The sequence below is a fragment of the Notolepis coatsorum genome, assembly GCF_963971535.1.
Source record: "Notolepis coatsorum genome assembly, chromosome: 5".
Taxonomy (NCBI): domain Eukaryota; kingdom Metazoa; phylum Chordata; class Actinopteri; order Aulopiformes; family Paralepididae; genus Notolepis; species Notolepis coatsorum.
In genome coordinates, this window is record NC_140169.1 from 68,993,063 (window position 1) to 69,010,971 (window position 17,909).

At 44.6% G+C, this 17,909-nt stretch overlaps 1 protein-coding gene across 1 annotated transcript in view; it reads right to left on the reverse strand.

The window, feature by feature from the left end:
• The window catches only part of rmp64 (ribonuclease MRP subunit p64), an 86,983-nt gene that overhangs the window by 46,920 nt on the left and 22,154 nt on the right, over nt 1–17,909 (reverse strand). Inside the window, exon 5 of the mRNA XM_084315291.1 lies at nt 10,930–11,007. Within this exon, the coding sequence (XP_084171417.1) occupies nt 10,930–11,007 (78 nt within the window). The remainder of the gene's footprint in view (nt 1–10,929; nt 11,008–17,909) is intronic.

Below are 17,909 nucleotides of genomic sequence, written 5' to 3' on the forward strand. Positions count from 1 at the left end.
ATGATGAAGACCATGAGAGACACAGAGTAGAGGTTAGATGATGAAGAGCATGAGAGACAGAGTAGAGGTTAGATGATGAAGACCATGAGAGACACAGAGTAGAGGAGGTTAGATGATGAAGACCATGAGAGACACAGAGTAGAGGATGTTAGATGATGAAGACCATGAGAGACACAGAGTAGAGGAGGTTAGATGATGAAGACCATGAGAGACACAGAGTAGAGGAGGTTAGATGATGAAGACCATGAGAGACACAGAGTAGAGGAGGTTAGATGATGAAGACCATGAGAGACACAGAGTAGAGGAGGTTAGATGATGAAGACCATGAGAGACACAGAATAGAGGTTAGATGATGAAGACCATGAGAGACACAGAGTAGAGGTTAGATGATGAAGAGCATGAGAGACACAGAGTAGAGGTTAGATGATGAAGAGCATGAGAGACACAGAGTAGAGGTTAGATGATGAAGACCATGAGAGACACAGAGTAGAGGTTAGATGATGAAGACCATGAGAGACACAGAGTAGAGGAGGTTAGATGATGAAGACCATGAGAGACACAGAGTAGAGGTTAGATGATGAAGACCATGGGAGACACAGAGTAGAGGTTAGATGATGAAGACCATGAGAGACAGAGTAGAGGTTAGATGATGAAGACCATGAGAGACACAGAGTAGAGGAGGTTAGATGATGAAGACCATGAGAGACACAGAGTAGAGGTTAGATGATGAAGACCATGAGAGACACAGAGTAGAGGAGGTTAGATGATGAAGACCATGAGAGACAGAGTAGAGGTTAGATGATGAAGACCATGAAAGACACAGAGTAGAGGTTAGATGATGAAGAGCATGAGAGACAGAGTAGAGGTTAGATGATGAAGACCATGAGAGACACAGAGTAGAGGTTAGATGATGAAGACCATGAGAGACACAGAGTAGAGGAGGTTAGATGATGAAGACCATGAGAGACACAGAGTAGAGGTTAGATGATGAAGACCATGAGAGACACAGAGTAGAGGAGGTTAGATGATGAAGACCATGAGAGACACAGAGTAGAGGAGGTTAGATGATGAAGACCATGAGACACAGAGTAGAGGAGGTTAGATGATGAAGACCATGAGAGACACAGAGTAGAGGAGGTTAGATGATGAAGACCATGAGAGACACAGAGTAGAGGTTAGATGATGAAGAGCATGAGAGACAGAGTAGAGGTTAGATGATGAAGACCATGAGAGACACAGAGTAGAGGAGGTTAGATGATGAAGACCATGAGAGACACGGAGTAGAGGTTAGATGATGAAGACCATGAGAGACACAGAGTAGAGGTTAGATGATGAAGACCTTGGGAGACACAGAGTAGAGGTTAGATGATGAAGACCATGAGAGACACAGAGTAGAGGAGGTTAGATGATGAAGACCATGAGAGACACAGAGTAGAGGTTAGATGATGAAGACCATGAGAGACACAGAGTAGAGGTTAGATGATGAAGACCATGAGAGACACAGAGTAGAGGAGGTTAGATGATGAAGACCATGAGAGACACAGAGTAGAGGTTAGATGATGAAGACCATGAGAGACACAGAGTAGATGTTAGATGATGAAGACCATGAGAGACAGAGTAGAGGAGGTTAGATGATGAAGACCATGAGAGACACAGAGTAGAGGTTAGATGATGAAGACCATGAGAGACACAGAGTAGAGGTTAGATGATGAAGACCATGAGAGACAGAGTAGATGTTAGATGATGAAGACCATGAGAAACACAGAGTAGAGGAGGTTAGATGATGAAGACCATGAGAGACACAGAGTAGAGGTTAGATGATGAAGACCATGAGAGACAGAGTAGAGGTTAGATGATGAAGACCATGAGAGACAGAGTAGAGGTTAGATGATGAAGACCATGAGAGACACAGAGTAGAGGTTAGATGATGAAGACCATGAGACACAGAGTAGAGGTTAGATGATGAAGACCATGAGAGACAGAGTAGAGGTTAGATGATGAAGACCATGAGAGACACAGAGTAGAGGAGGTTAGATGATGAAGACCATGAGAGACACAGAGTAGAGGAGGTTAGATGATGAAGACCATGAGAGACACAGAGTAGAGGTTAGATGATGAAGACCATGAGAGACAGAGTAGAGGTTAGATGATGAAGACCATGAGACACAGAGTAGAGGTTAGATGATGAAGACCATGAGAGACACAGAGTAGAGGTTAGATGATGAAGACCATGAGAGACACAGAGTAGAGGTTAGATGATGAAGACCATGAGAGACACAGAGTAGAGGAGGTTAGATGATGAAGACCATGGGAGACACAGAGTAGAGGTTAGATGATGAAGACCATGAGAGACACAGAGTAGAGGTTAGATGATGAAGACCATGAGAGACACAGAGTAGAGGTTAGATGATGAAGACCATGGGAGACACAGAGTAGAGGTTAGATGATGAAGACCATGAGAGACAGAGAAGAGGTTAGATGATGAAGACCATGAGAGACACAGAGTAGAGGAGGTTAGATGATGAAGACCATGAGAGACACAGAGTAGAGGTTAGATGATGAAGACCATGAGAGACACAGATTAGAGGTTAGATGATGAAGACCATGAGAGACACAGAGTAGAGGAGGTTAGATGATGAAGACCATGGGAGACAGAGTAGAGGTTAGATGATGAAGACCATGGGAGACACAGAGTAGAGGTTAGATGATGAAGACCATGAGAGACAGAGTAGAGGTTAGATGATGAAGACCATGAGAGACACAGAGTAGAGGTTAGATGATGAAGACCATGAGAGACACAGAGTAGAGGAGGTTAGATGATGAAGACCATGGGAGACACAGAGTAGAGGAGGTTAGATGATGAAGACCATGAGAGACACAGAGTAGAGGAGGTTAGATGATGAAGACCATGGGAGACACAGAGTAGAGGAGGTTAGATGATGAAGACCATGAGAGACACAGAGTAGAGGAGGTTAGATGATGAAGACCATGAGAGACACAGAGTAGAGGAGGTTAGATGATGAAGACCATGAGAGACACAGAGTAGAGGTTAGATGATGAAGACCATGAGAGACAGAGTAGAGGAGGTTAGATGATGAAGACCATGAGAGACACAGAGTAGAGGAGGTTAGATGATGAAGACCATGAGAGACACAGAGTAGAGGTTAGATGATGAAGACCATGAGAGACACAGAGTAGAGGAGGTTAGATGATGAAGACCATGAGAGACACAGAGTAGAGGTTAGATGATGAAGAGCATGAGAGACAGAGTAGAGGTTAGATGATGAAGACCATGAGAGACACAGAGTAGAGGTTAGATGATGAAGACCATGAGAGACAGAGTAGAGGAGGTTAGATGATGAAGACCATGAGAGACACAGAGTAGAGGAGGTTAGATGATGGAGACCATGAGAGACACAAAGTAGAGGAGGTTAGATGATGAAGACCATGAGAGACACAGAGTAGAGGTTAGATGATGAAGACCATGAGAGACACAGAGTAGAGGTTAGATGATGAAGAGCATGAGAGACACAGAGTAGAGGTTAGATGATGAAGACCATGAGAGACACAGAGTAGAGGTTAGATGATGAAGACCATGAGAGACAGAGTAGAGGTTAGATGATGAAGACCATGAGAGACACAGAGTAGAGGAGGTTAGATGATGAAGACCATGAGAGACACAGAGTAGAGGTTAGATGATGAAGAGCATGAGAGACACAGAGTAGAGGTTAGATGATGAAGACCATGAGAGACACAGAGTAGAGGTTAGATGATGAAGACCATGAGAGACACAGAGTAGAGGTTAGATGATGAAGACCATGAGAGACAGAGTAGAGGTTAGATGATGAAGACCATGAGAGACACAGAGTAGAGGTTAGATGATGAAGACCATGAGAGACACAGAGTAGAGGTTAGATGATGAAGACCATGAGAGACACAGAGTAGAGGAGGTTAGATGATGAAGACCATGGGAGACACAGAGTAGAGGAGGTTAGATGATGAAGACCATGAGAGACACAGAGTAGAGGAGGTTAGATGATGAAGACCATGGGAGACACAGAGTAGAGGAGGTTAGATGATGAAGACCATGAGAGACACAGAGTAGAGGAGGTTAGATGATGAAGACCATGAGAGACACAGAGTAGAGGAGGTTAGATGATGAAGACCATGAGAGACACAGAGTAGAGGTTAGATGATGAAGACCATGAGAGACAGAGTAGAGGAGGTTAGATGATGAAGACCATGAGAGACACAGAGTAGAGGAGGTTAGATGATGAAGACCATGAGACACAGAGTAGAGGTTAGATGATGAAGACCATGAGAGACACAGAGTAGAGGAGGTTAGATGATGAAGACCATGAGAGACACAGAGTAGAGGTTAGATGATGAAGACCTTGAGAGACAGAGTAGAGGTTAGATGATGAAGACCATGAGAGACACAGAGTAGAGGAGGTTAGATGATGAAGACCATGAGAGACACGGAGTAGAGGAGGTTAGATGATGAAGACCATGAGAGACACAGAGTAGAGGTTAGATGATGAAGAGCATGAGAGACACAGAGTAGAGGTTAGATGATGAAGACCATGAGAGACACAGAGTAGAGGTTAGATGATGAAGACCATGAGAGACACAGAGTAGAGGTTAGATGATGAAGACCATGAGAGACAGAGTAGAGGTTAGATGATGAAGACCATGAGAGACACAGAGTAGAGGAGGTTAGATGATGAAGACCATGAGAGACACAGAGTAGAGGTTAGATGATGAAGAGCATGAGAGACACAGAGTAGAGGTTAGATGATGAAGACCATGAGAGACAGAGTAGAGGTTAGATGATGAAGACCATGAGAGACACAGAGTAGAGGTTAGATGATGAAGACCATGAGAGACAGAGTAGAGGTTAGATGATGAAGACCATGAGAGACACAGAGTAGAGGTTAGATGATGAAGACCATGAGAGACACAGAGTAGAGGTTAGATGATGAAGACCATGAGAGACACAGAGTAGAGGTTAGATGATGAAGACCATGAGAGACACAGAGTAGAGGTTAGATGATGAAGACCATGAGAGACAGAGTAGAGGTTAGATGATGAAGACCATGAGAGACACAGAGTAGAGGTTAGATGATGAAGACCATGAGAGACACAGAGTAGAGGTTAGATGATGAAGACCATGAGAGACAGAGTAGAGGTTAGATGATGAAGACCATGAGAGACAGAGTAGAGGTTAGATGATGAAGACCATGAGAGACACAGAGTAGAGGTTAGATGATGAAGACCATGAGACACAGAGTAGAGGTTAGATGATGAAGACCATGAGAGACAGAGTAGAGGTTAGATGATGAAGACCATGAGAGACACAGAGTAGAGGAGGTTAGATGATGAAGACCATGAGAGACACAGAGTAGAGGAGGTTAGATGATGAAGACCATGAGAGACACAGAGTAGAGGTTAGATGATGAAGACCATGAGAGACAGAGTAGAGGTTAGATGATGAAGACCATGAGACACAGAGTAGAGGTTAGATGATGAAGACCATGAGAGACACAGAGTAGAGGTTAGATGATGAAGACCATGAGAGACACAGAGTAGAGGTTAGATGATGAAGACCATGAGAGACACAGAGTAGAGGAGGTTAGATGATGAAGACCATGGGAGACACAGAGTAGAGGTTAGATGATGAAGACCATGAGAGACACAGAGTAGAGGTTAGATGATGAAGACCATGAGAGACACAGAGTAGAGGTTAGATGATGAAGACCATGGGAGACACAGAGTAGAGGTTAGATGATGAAGACCATGAGAGACAGAGAAGAGGTTAGATGATGAAGACCATGAGAGACACAGAGTAGAGGAGGTTAGATGATGAAGACCATGAGAGACACAGAGTAGAGGTTAGATGATGAAGACCATGAGAGACACAGATTAGAGGTTAGATGATGAAGACCATGAGAGACACAGAGTAGAGGAGGTTAGATGATGAAGACCATGGGAGACAGAGTAGAGGTTAGATGATGAAGACCATGGGAGACACAGAGTAGAGGTTAGATGATGACGACCATGAGAGACAGAGTAGAGGTTAGATGATGAAGACCATGAGAGACACAGAGTAGAGGTTAGATGATGAAGACCATGAGAGACACAGAGTAGAGGAGGTTAGATGATGAAGACCATGGGAGACACAGAGTAGAGGAGGTTAGATGATGAAGACCATGAGAGACACAGAGTAGAGGAGGTTAGATGATGAAGACCATGGGAGACACAGAGTAGAGGAGGTTAGATGATGAAGACCATGAGAGACACAGAGTAGAGGAGGTTAGATGATGAAGACCATGAGAGACACAGAGTAGAGGAGGTTAGATGATGAAGACCATGAGAGACACAGAGTAGAGGTTAGATGATGAAGACCATGAGAGACAGAGTAGAGGAGGTTAGATGATGAAGACCATGAGAGACACAGAGTAGAGGAGGTTAGATGATGAAGACCATGAGAGACACAGAGTAGAGGTTAGATGATGAAGACCTTGAGAGACAGAGTAGAGGTTAGATGATGAAGACCATGAGAGACACAGAGTAGAGGAGGTTAGATGATGAAGACCATGAGAGACACGGAGTAGAGGAGGTTAGATGATGAAGACCATGAGAGACACAGAGTAGAGGTTAGATGATGAAGAGCATGAGAGACACAGAGTAGAGGTTAGATGATGAAGACCATGAGAGACACAGAGTAGAGGTTAGATGATGAAGACCATGAGAGACACAGAGTAGAGGTTAGATGATGAAGACCATGAGACAGAGTAGAGGTTAGATGATGAAGACCATGAGAGACACAGAGTAGAGGAGGTTAGATGATGAAGACCATGAGAGACACAGAGTAGAGGTTGGATGATGAAGAGCATGAGAGACACAGAGTAGAGGTTAGATGATGAAGACCATGAGAGACACAGAGTAGAGGTTAGATGATGAAGACCATGAGAGACACAGAGTAGAGGTTAGATGATGAAGACCATGAGAGACAGAGTAGAGGTTAGATGATGAAGACCATGAGAGACACAGAGTAGAGGTTAGATGATGAAGACCATGAGAGACACAGAGTAGAGGTTAGATGATGAAGACCATGAGAGACACAGAGTAGAGGAGGTTAGATGATGAAGACCATGGGAGACACAGAGTAGAGGAGGTTAGATGATGAAGACCATGAGAGACACAGAGTAGAGGAGGTTAGATGATGAAGACCATGGGAGACACAGAGTAGAGGAGGTTAGATGATGAAGACCATGAGAGACACAGAGTAGAGGAGGTTAGATGATGAAGACCATGAGAGACACAGAGTAGAGGAGGTTAGATGATGAAGACCATGAGAGACACAGAGTAGAGGTTAGATGATGAAGACCATGAGAGACAGAGTAGAGGAGGTTAGATGATGAAGACCATGAGAGACACAGAGTAGAGGAGGTTAGATGATGAAGACCATGAGAGACACAGAGTAGAGGTTAGATGATGAAGACCATGAGAGACACAGAGTAGAGGAGGTTAGATGATGAAGACCATGAGAGACACAGAGTAGAGGTTAGATGATGAAGACCTTGAGAGACAGAGTAGAGGTTAGATGATGAAGACCATGAGAGACACAGAGTAGAGGAGGTTAGATGATGAAGACCATGAGAGACACGGAGTAGAGGAGGTTAGATGATGAAGACCATGAGAGACACAGAGTAGAGGTTAGATGATGAAGAGCATGAGAGACACAGAGTAGAGGTTAGATGATGAAGACCATGAGAGACACAGAGTAGAGGTTAGATGATGAAGACCATGAGAGACACAGAGTAGAGGTTAGATGATGAAGACCATGAGAGACAGAGTAGAGGTTAGATGATGAAGACCATGAGAGACACAGAGTAGAGGAGGTTAGATGATGAAGACCATGAGAGACACAGAGTAGAGGTTAGATGATGAAGAGCATGAGAGACACAGAGTAGAGGTTAGATGATGAAGACCATGAGAGACACAGAGTAGAGGTTAGATGATGAAGACCATGAGAGACACAGAGTAGAGGTTAGATGATGAAGACCATGAGAGACAGAGTAGAGGTTAGATGATGAAGACCATGAGAGACACAGAGTAGAGGTTAGATGATGAAGACCATGAGAGACACAGAGTAGAGGTTAGATGATGAAGACCATGAGAGACACAGAGTAGAGGTTAGATGATGAAGACCATGAGAGACACAGAGTAGAGGTTAGATGATGAAGACCATGAGAGACAGAGTAGAGGTTAGATGATGAAGACCATGAGAGACACAGAGTAGAGGTTAGATGATGAAGACCATGAGAGACACAGAGTAGAGGTTAGATGATGAAGACCTTGAGAGACAGAGTAGAGGTTAGATGATGAAGACCATGAGAGACACAGAGTAGAGGAGGTTAGATGATGAAGACCATGAGAGACACAGAGTAGAGGAGGTTAGATGATGAAGACCATGAGAGACACGGAGTAGAGGAGGTTAGATGATGAAGACCATGAGAGACAGAGTAGAGGTTAGATGATGAAGACCATGAGAGACACAGAGTAGAGGTTAGATGATGAAGACCTTGAGAGACAGAGTAGAGGTTAGATGATGAAGACCATGAGAGACACAGAGTAGAGGAGGTTAGATGATGAAGACCATGAGAGACACAGAGTAGAGGAGGTTAGATGATGAAGACCATGAGACACAGAGTAGAGGTTAGATGATGAAGACCATGAGAGACACAGAGTAGAGGAGGTTAGATGATGAAGACCATGAGAGACACAGAGTAGAGGTTAGATGATGAAGACCATGAGAGACACAGAGTAGAGGTTAGATGATGAAGACCATGAGAGACACAGAGTAGAGGTTAGATGATGAAGACCATGAGAGACAGAGTAGAGGTTAGATGATGAAGACCATGAGAGACACAGAGTAGAGGTTAGATGATGAAGACCATGAGAGACACAGAGTAGAGGTTAGATGATGAAGACCATGAGAGACACAGAGTAGAGGTTAGATGATGAAGACCATGAGAGACACAGAGTAGAGGTTAGATGATGAAGACCATGAGAGACAGAGTAGAGGTTAGATGATGAAGACCATGAGAGACACAGAGTAGAGGTTAGATGATGAAGACCTTGAGAGACAGAGTAGAGGTTAGATGATGAAGACCATGAGAGACACAGAGTAGAGGAGGTTAGATGATGAAGACCATGAGAGACACAGAGTAGAGGAGGTTAGATGATGAAGACCATGAGATACACGGAGTAGAGGAGGTTAGATGATGAAGACCATGAGAGACAGAGTAGAGGTTAGATGATGAAGACCATGAGACACAGAGTAGAGGTTAGATGATGAAGACCTTGAGAGACAGAGTAGAGGTTAGATGATGAAGACCATGAGAGACACAGAGTAGAGGAGGTTAGATGATGAAGACCATGAGAGACACAGAGTAGAGGAGGTTAGATGATGAAGACCATGAGAGACACAGAGTAGAGGTTAGATGATGAAGACCATGAGAGACAGAGTAGAGGAGGTTAGATGATGAAGACCATGAGAGACACAGAGTAGAGGAGGTTAGATGATGAAGACCATGAGAGACACAGAGTAGAGGTTAGATGATGAAGACCTTGAGACAGAGTAGAGGTTAGATGATGAAGACCATGAGAGACACAGAGTAGAGGAGGTGAGATGATGAAGACCATGAGAGACACGGAGTAGAGGAGGTTAGATGATGAAGACCATGAGAGACACAGAGTAGAGGAGGTTAGATGATGAAGACCATGAGAGACACAGAGTAGAGGTTAGATGATGAAGAGCATGAGAGACACAGAGTAGAGGTTAGATGATGAAGACCATGAGAGACACAGAGTAGAGGTTAGATGATGAAGACCATGAGAGACAGAGTAGAGGTTAGATGATGAAGACCATGAGAGACAGAGTAGAGGTTAGATGATGAAGACCATGAGAGACACAGAGTATAGGTTAGATCAGTGTTTCTCAAAGTGGGGGGCGCGCCCCCCAGGGGGGGCGCAGAGGCATGACAGGGGGGCCTTGAGATTTATTAAATCTTTTTTTTTTTTTTTAACAGAAAATTATCACTAAAGTGCTATCTGTTGCATCTGCACTGTTCTCCATGAAAATACAATTTCTCAAAATCTGAAAATCATTATTTAATAAAACAGAAAAGGATCACCAAGTTACTCTGGATAAAAAAAAACTTTACAGACAACATTGAGACAAAGCTTCCTGACACATCTCCATCCAAACTCTTGGAAGAACTCTTTGAAATCTCATCTGATACCACCTAGAGAGCTAGTTTCAGAGTGTGGTGCTGAGTACCAAGTATCTCATCTCATGGCCCACCAAGTATCTCATGATGCAGCAGTTAAGGTGTTGATACCATTCAGCACCACATACAGTATCTGTGTGAAGCTGGCTTTTCATTCATGACAGCTCTGAAAACAAAATATAGGGCCAATTTGAAAGGTCACGATATTGGTGTTATTTCAATAAATTTAAACATGGCCCATTTCATGACTATTTTGTTGGGGCGAGGGGGGGGGGGGGGGCCCAAAATATTTTGGTCCGCCAAAGGGGGGCCTGACAGAAAAAGTTTGAGAAGCACTGGGTTAGATGATGAAGACCATGAGAGACACAGAGTAGAGGTTAGATGATGAAGACCATGAGAGACACAGAGTAGAGGTTAGATGATGAAGACCATGAGAGAGAGTAGAGGTTAGATGATGAAGACCATGAGAGACACAGAGTAGAGGTTAGATGATGAAGACCATGAGAGACACAGAGTAGAGGAGGTTAGATGATGAAGAGCATGAGAGACACAGAGTAGAGGAGGTTAGATGATGAAGACCCTGAGAGACACGCAGTAGAGGTTAGATGATGAAGGTTATATAAGGACTGACCACATGCGACTGATCAGGCTGCTGATGACCACGTTCACCACCACAAACTCCCTGGAGTTCACGTGCTGCTTGGAACGTCTGCAGGAACCACAGGTTATTAAGGAAATAATTCAATCCGTTTTAACAAACACCCTATTTTTTTTTATCCACTTTTTCTCCTCTTCTTTTTCTATTTTCCTCCCATCCCAATTTAGCCGTGCCAATTCTCCCCTCCCCGTCTTGAACGTTGCTCTCATGTGCCCCCCACTGGTCGGTTGTAGGGAGGATAGAAGCCTTGCATCACGTGTCCACTCTGATACACGTGGAGGCAGCCTGTCGCATCTTTTCACCTGCCAGCGCGGACTCTCATTGGCGAGGGGTAACGTGTGGGAGGCTCACACTGCCCCCGCCATTTTCCTGTCTCTGCTGTGCAGGCGTCCCCCAACCGACCTGTAGGGGTCGCTGTCCACAACGTCCAGATTACCACCCACCGACTTCCACCCGCTGACTCTGCCAATTGAGTTAGTATGATGGCCGCCCCAAGCCGGGGGCAGTGGTGCAGTGGTGGTCCCACGCGGTACCACGCCGTCCCAGTAGTTTTCTGAGCAGAAGTACGTGCGCGGATGTGCACGCGCGTGCACACAAAAATGCTTTCACAACTTTCACTCGACTCGTCGCGCCGTGCGCCAAGTACCGGCACTTATCTATCACCTAGACTTTGCATAACAATAAGCTACCAATAACATAACAAAGAACGAGAAGTGCAAAGTTTGCTTGATCTGTGGAACCTCTCACTAGGTGACAAATGGTCCCGACTGGCAGGATGAGGCATTAAGTTGTGCTTCAGAAGGAAACTGTCCTTCTGTAAACTAAGTTACATTGTTAATTTAGTTTGTATTTACTTTTCTAGTTTAAGTTAATTCAATTAAAGAAATTGTATCTACAATTACATTTAAAACATTGTTTGTTTTTCAACCATATCTGTTGACAATATAATTTCTTTATATATTGAAGGCTACATCCTGCTACCTTTTTCAGCTTCTCTATTTCAAGGCAATATTTACAAAAACTAAACTAAAACTAGTAATTTCCTATACAAACATGTTTCCTACTATTTATGCATAATAACAATCTGTTCTGTGCGACCACGAGGGAACATGTATGCGCGTGCACGTGGCGTCCAGGCAGTTCTGATATTACGACTGCACCCCTGGCCGGAGGCAACGCCGACAGCCGGAGTCGAACCCGGTGTCTCTTGCGTTGGTGACGAGCGCAATGTCCGCTGCGCCACCCAGCCGCCCTACCAAACACCCTATTATTATTATTATTATTACATGATTGACTGATCATGTGTTGCCTTCACGTTCGCCTCAGCAGTTAGAACCCTAACCCTCAGCCGTTAGAACCCTAACCCTCAGCAGGTAGAACCCTAACCCTCAGCAGGTAGAACCCTAACCCTCAGCAGGTAGAACCCTAACCCTCAGCCGTTAGAACCCTAACCCTCAGCCGTTAGAACCCTAACCCTCAGCCATTAGAACCCTAACCCTCAGCAGGTAGAACCCTAACCCTCAGCCGTTAGAACCCTAACCCTCGGCCGTTAGAACCCTAACCCTCAGCAGGTAGAACCCTAACCCTCAGCAGGTAGAACCCTAACCCTCAGCAGGTAGAACCCTAACCCTCAGCAGGTAGAACCCTAACCCTCAGCCGTTAGAACCCTAACCCTCAGCCGTTAGAACCCTAACCCTCAGCAGGTAGAACCCTAACCCTCAGCAGGTAGAACCCTAACCCTCAGCCGTTAGAACCCTAACCCTCAGCCGTTAGAACCCTAATCCTCGGCCATTAGAACCCTAACCCTCAGCAGGTAGAACCCTAACCCTCAGCCGTTAGAACCCTAACCCTCGGCCGTTAGAACCCTAACCCTCAGCAGGTAGAACCCTAACCCTCAGCAGGTAGAACCCTAACCCTCAGCAGGTAGAACCCTAACCCTCAGCCGGTAGAACCCTAACCCTCAGCCGGTAGAACCCTAACCCTCGGCCGTTAGAACCTTAACCCTCGGCAGGTAGAACCCTAACCCTCAGCTGTTAGAACCCTAACCCTCAGCAGTTCCTACTTCCACGTTTGGACATCATAGATGCAACTTGCGCCTCTGTTCAACTTTTAACTGTAAACATATATATTTATCGTCATTCCGTCAGTAAACTCTATCCTTAATAAAAGACTGTTGTTCACCTCCATGAATAATAAGGTCGCATCACAATCCCAACGGCAGTTTCCAACCATAGTGGGGAAAGGAAACGGTAAGTCTCCGAGATCAGCGTGCGCTCAACTCGTCCTTCCTATATTTCTAACAGCACTTGCCTGCATCGCACTAGTGACTAGTCCATAGAACCTGCCGGAATAAAATGACTCTGGATCACCACTGTGTGAATTCTACCTACTCGCCTACCACCACAGAGACTCTGGATTCTAATCCAGCTGTCAGCGGTAACTCCGGCTCGGTCAGTTGTCCCTACGAACACATGGCAGTGTTCCGAGGGTGGGAAGCCGGTGGGGGGTATGAGCAGTGGTGCAGTCGTAATATGGGAACTGCCCAAACGCCACGTGCACGCGCGCTCCCACGCACACATGTTCCCTCGGTTGCGCACAGAACAGATGATTATTATGCATAACAATGTTTTAAATGTAATTGTAGTTACAATTTCTTTAATTGAATTAACTTAAACTAGAAAAGTAAATACAAACTAAATTAACAATGTAACTTAGAGTTAGTTTACAGAAGGACAGTTTCCTTCAGACTGAAGCACAACTTAATGTCTCATCCTTCCAGTCGGGACCACAGATCAAGCAACCCCCCACCAATTGGTACAGGGTTTGTATTTTGGTTTGGCTCTTCTCGTTGTTATGCTATCGGTATCCTATTATTATGCAAAGTCTAGGTGATAAGTGCCGGCCGGGTACTTGCCGCACGGCGCGACGAGTCCAGTGACAATTGTGAACGCATTTTTGTGTGCGCGCGTGCTGTTCAGCAGGGAGGGGATCTGGGGGAAATAGTGTGAACCTCCGCACGCGTTACGTTCTCCCAGTGATACTCCTCGCTGTCAGGTGAAAAGAAGCGGCTGACGACTCCACATGTATCGGAGGAGGCATGTGATAGTCTACACCCTCCCCAGACTGACAGTAGGGCAGCATGTGATAGTCTACACCCTCCCCAGACTGACAGTAGGGCAGCATGTGGTAGTCTACACCCTCCACAGACCAACAGTAGGGCAGCATGTGGTAGTCTACACCCTCCCCAGACTGACAGTAGGGCAGCATGTGATAGTCTACACCCTCCCCAGACTGACAGTAGGGCAGCATGTGGTAGTCTACACCCTCCACAGACCAACAGTAGGGCAGCATGTGGTAGTCTACACCCTCCCCAGACTGACAGTAGGGCAGCATGTGGTAGTCTACACCCTCCCCAGACTGACAGTAGGGCAGCATGTGGTAGTCTACACCCTCCCCAGACCAACAGTAGGGCAGCATGTGGTAGTCTACACCCTCCCCAGACTGACAGTAGGGCAGCATGTGATAGTCTACACCCTCCCCAGACCGACAGTAGGGCAGCATGTGGTAGTCTACACCCTCCCCAGAAAATAACGTAAAAATGAAAACATGAAAACAGTCATTTGCTTACCAGTTTGGGAGAACAGGTCCGCACAAACATGTCCGCTCAGTAGCAACCGGAAGTAGGAAATGCACTAAACCAATGCACTTGTACGGTAGGTAGCAATGTTAGCTCTTATAACGCTAGTGTAGTTACGTTTTTATCCAAGCCTTACGGATCCATCAGTGGTCGTGTATTGTGTGCGTATGTACCCGTTCCTTCATCTAAAGAGTTGGGTCCACAAGGCTTATCCTAGCCTCATGGATCCATCAGGTTTTTCCAAGCCATAACTATTTGTAAGCTAGACTGTATAGGTAAGTTTTTAATTTTCCTTTAAAAATGTGTATGGAGCTGGCGTTTCTGATGTGTGTTGGTAGTGTGTTCCATAGTTTTGGGGCATAGTTGGCAAATGCCATACTTCCTATCCTCTTTTGGTTTCTGGGCGTGTCTAGTAAACCTGTAGTGGATGACCGTAGCGTTCTTGAGGGCAGATAACTAACTAGGGAATTTGCTATGTATTTTGGGCCTTGCTCATTAAGAGCTTTATATGTTAGGAAAAGGACCTTAAAATCAATTCTATGAGTTATTGGAAGCCAGTGCAGAGTGGCTAGGACTGGAGTGATATGTTCTCTTCTCCTTGTATGAGTTAGTAATCGAGCTGCAGAGTTTTGGATAAGCTGAAGCTTCCCAATGGTTGCTTTGGGAAGACCAGTGAACAGTGCATTACAATAGTCAAGCCGACTTGATACAAAAGCATGAATCAGTGTCTCTGCATCCTTTTTATTTACGAAAGGTCTTACTTTCGCTATGTTTCTTAGGTGGAAGAATGACGTTTTCATGGCCTTATTTATATGAGACTTAAAGGTCAGGTCTGAGTCCAAGATGACACCTAGGCTTGTAACCTCAGTCTTTACATAGGATGACAGACTCCCCAGGTTTTCACACAGCACTTCCCTTTTCGCTTTTGGGCCGATCAATAGGATTTCGGTCTTGCTTTCGTTTAATTTTAGGAAGTTATTGTTCATCCACTTGTTTATTGCTAACAGACAATTTGTAATGGACTGTATGGCTGTAGTGTTATTTGGTTCTGCGGAGATATATAGTTGTGTACATAGGCGCCTACGTAATAGAGCAGACGATGCACGTGCTCCAGGACTATTGAACTTGGGGGAGCAAACTTGTCTCTTTGCTCCCTCACTTTTTGATCATATGATATATCCCCCGGACCCCCCCCAATATATAAATATTATCTAACCATAACTACGTAATTTCAATCAAATTAATAATACGCAATGACACTTAATAGCAAGTTTTTAAGTTTCCAAAGATTGTGTGACCCCCCACTTTAATGGTTTGATCCAGTGCCCACGGGCCACGGTTCGTCGGCATGACGTATACGACATGTTGGGGGAGGCGGCTTTTTCGAAAGCCCTTGGAAAATTCAGGCTGGATATTGGATAACATTGTGAGGATTATTCTTCGGCGTTTACATCAAAATGGAGCAAATCATCACGTAAGTCGAACACTGTGACTGTATACTAAATGCGCAAACAGATTGAAACTGAATATTTCTCGTATGGTGAGCCTCGGCGCTGCACCGAGTGAATCCAGAGATACGGGATGGTGCGCACTGCGCAGGCGCTGTGATCACCCAACGGCGGAAATAATGCCGCTTTGAGCCGTTTATAAAAAAATATAAAAAATATTTATTAGCAACGCCGAGCTTTCAAACCATCCCGTATCTCTGTGCGAACCCCTCGTGCAACTGTGAGCACCTTTGTAATGTCTCTGTGATACTTGTATAACGAACGGTTCGGCCAGAACCAGTCCTTCATGATAAATATAGGTTGGTTTCCCATTGAGGAGCAAGTGACTGTGGATTCACTCGGTGCTGAGCAGTCACGAAAGGGGCTAGTATGGACCCTGATGTAAACAAGACAAACGTCTTTCTCTGGTCTGCATCCCCTTAACAATTGTGTGTATTGAGCCGTACTGTATTGTACCCATTCTGCAATCTGTTAAATAAAGTTTTCATTCATTCAGCCGCCGCGCTCACTGGGGCTATTGATAGCGTCAATTAGTTGTTGTTGTTGTTTTGTACTGCCGCTGCGGATGAGAACGGGGCCGGAGGGGCTTTGGGAGGATGGGAAAGTTATTATTATTATTATAATAGTAATTGGCTATCATACGTGCCTAGCTAGCGTTAGCTAAAAGAGCCCTCGCAGTGAAGTTATTATTATTATAGCTATCATACTGCAATATAAACTGAGTTTTATAGTGAAAAGAGCAGCTTTATTTTGGTCAAGATTGAAGGCTCTATATTGCAGGAAATTGCACATACAGGTGTTCATTAAATGTAAAAAAAATCTGGGCGGCCATGGTTGTGTATCATCAGCATAACTATGGAAGCATACATTGTGGTCTCGAATGATGTCCCAGAGGGGCAGCATATATAGTGAGAAGAGTAATGGACCAAGGCAGCTTCCTTGTGCAACTCCAAAGCTGCTGTCATGTTCCTCGGATACATTGTCTCCAAGCTTAACATAGAACCTTCTCCCCTTAATGTATGTTATGAGCCAATTTAGTACATGATCGGAAAAGCCAACCAGTCTTTCAAGACGACTGATCAAGATATTATGGTCAATCGTATCGAACGCTGCACTAAGGTCCAATAGGACAAGAATTGAGACTTTGCCAGCATCGGAGTTTAGCCTGAGGTCGCTAACTATTTTAGTAAGGGCAGTTTCAGTGCTGTGATTTGTTCTGAAACCTGATTGTAATTCCTCCATGATGTTATTATCTTTGAGAAAGGAGTTTATTTGTACTGAGACTATCTTTTCTAACATCTTGCTGATAAAATGGAAGGTTCGATATTGGCCTATAGCTTTTTAGTTCGTTTACATCTAAGTTTGTTTTCTTTAGTAGTGGTTTTACTACAGCCGTTTTAAATGCATCTGGAAAAGTGCCTGTTTGAAGCGACATATTTATGATTTCAAGGACATGATTTGAGACACTATCGAACATCCGCTTGAGAAATGCTGTTGGTATAGGATCGAGGCAGGAGGTGGTGGAATTACACTCGGAGACAATCTTACAGAGGTCAGGTAATGTAATACATGTGAATTCCCCCAAAGTTATCTCAGGTGGGTTTCCACTCACAGCCAGATCTATATCAGAGGCAATGCTTGCTCTAATCAATGATATTTTTTCATTAAAGAAAACTGCGAACTCTTCACATTTTGTGGCTGATTGCTGCGGTATATGGGGGGGTGGCATGTTAATCAGCCGGTCGATGGTGGAAAAAAGTACCCTGGAGTTACCCATATTTTCTGAGATCATTTTGGAAAAATATTCC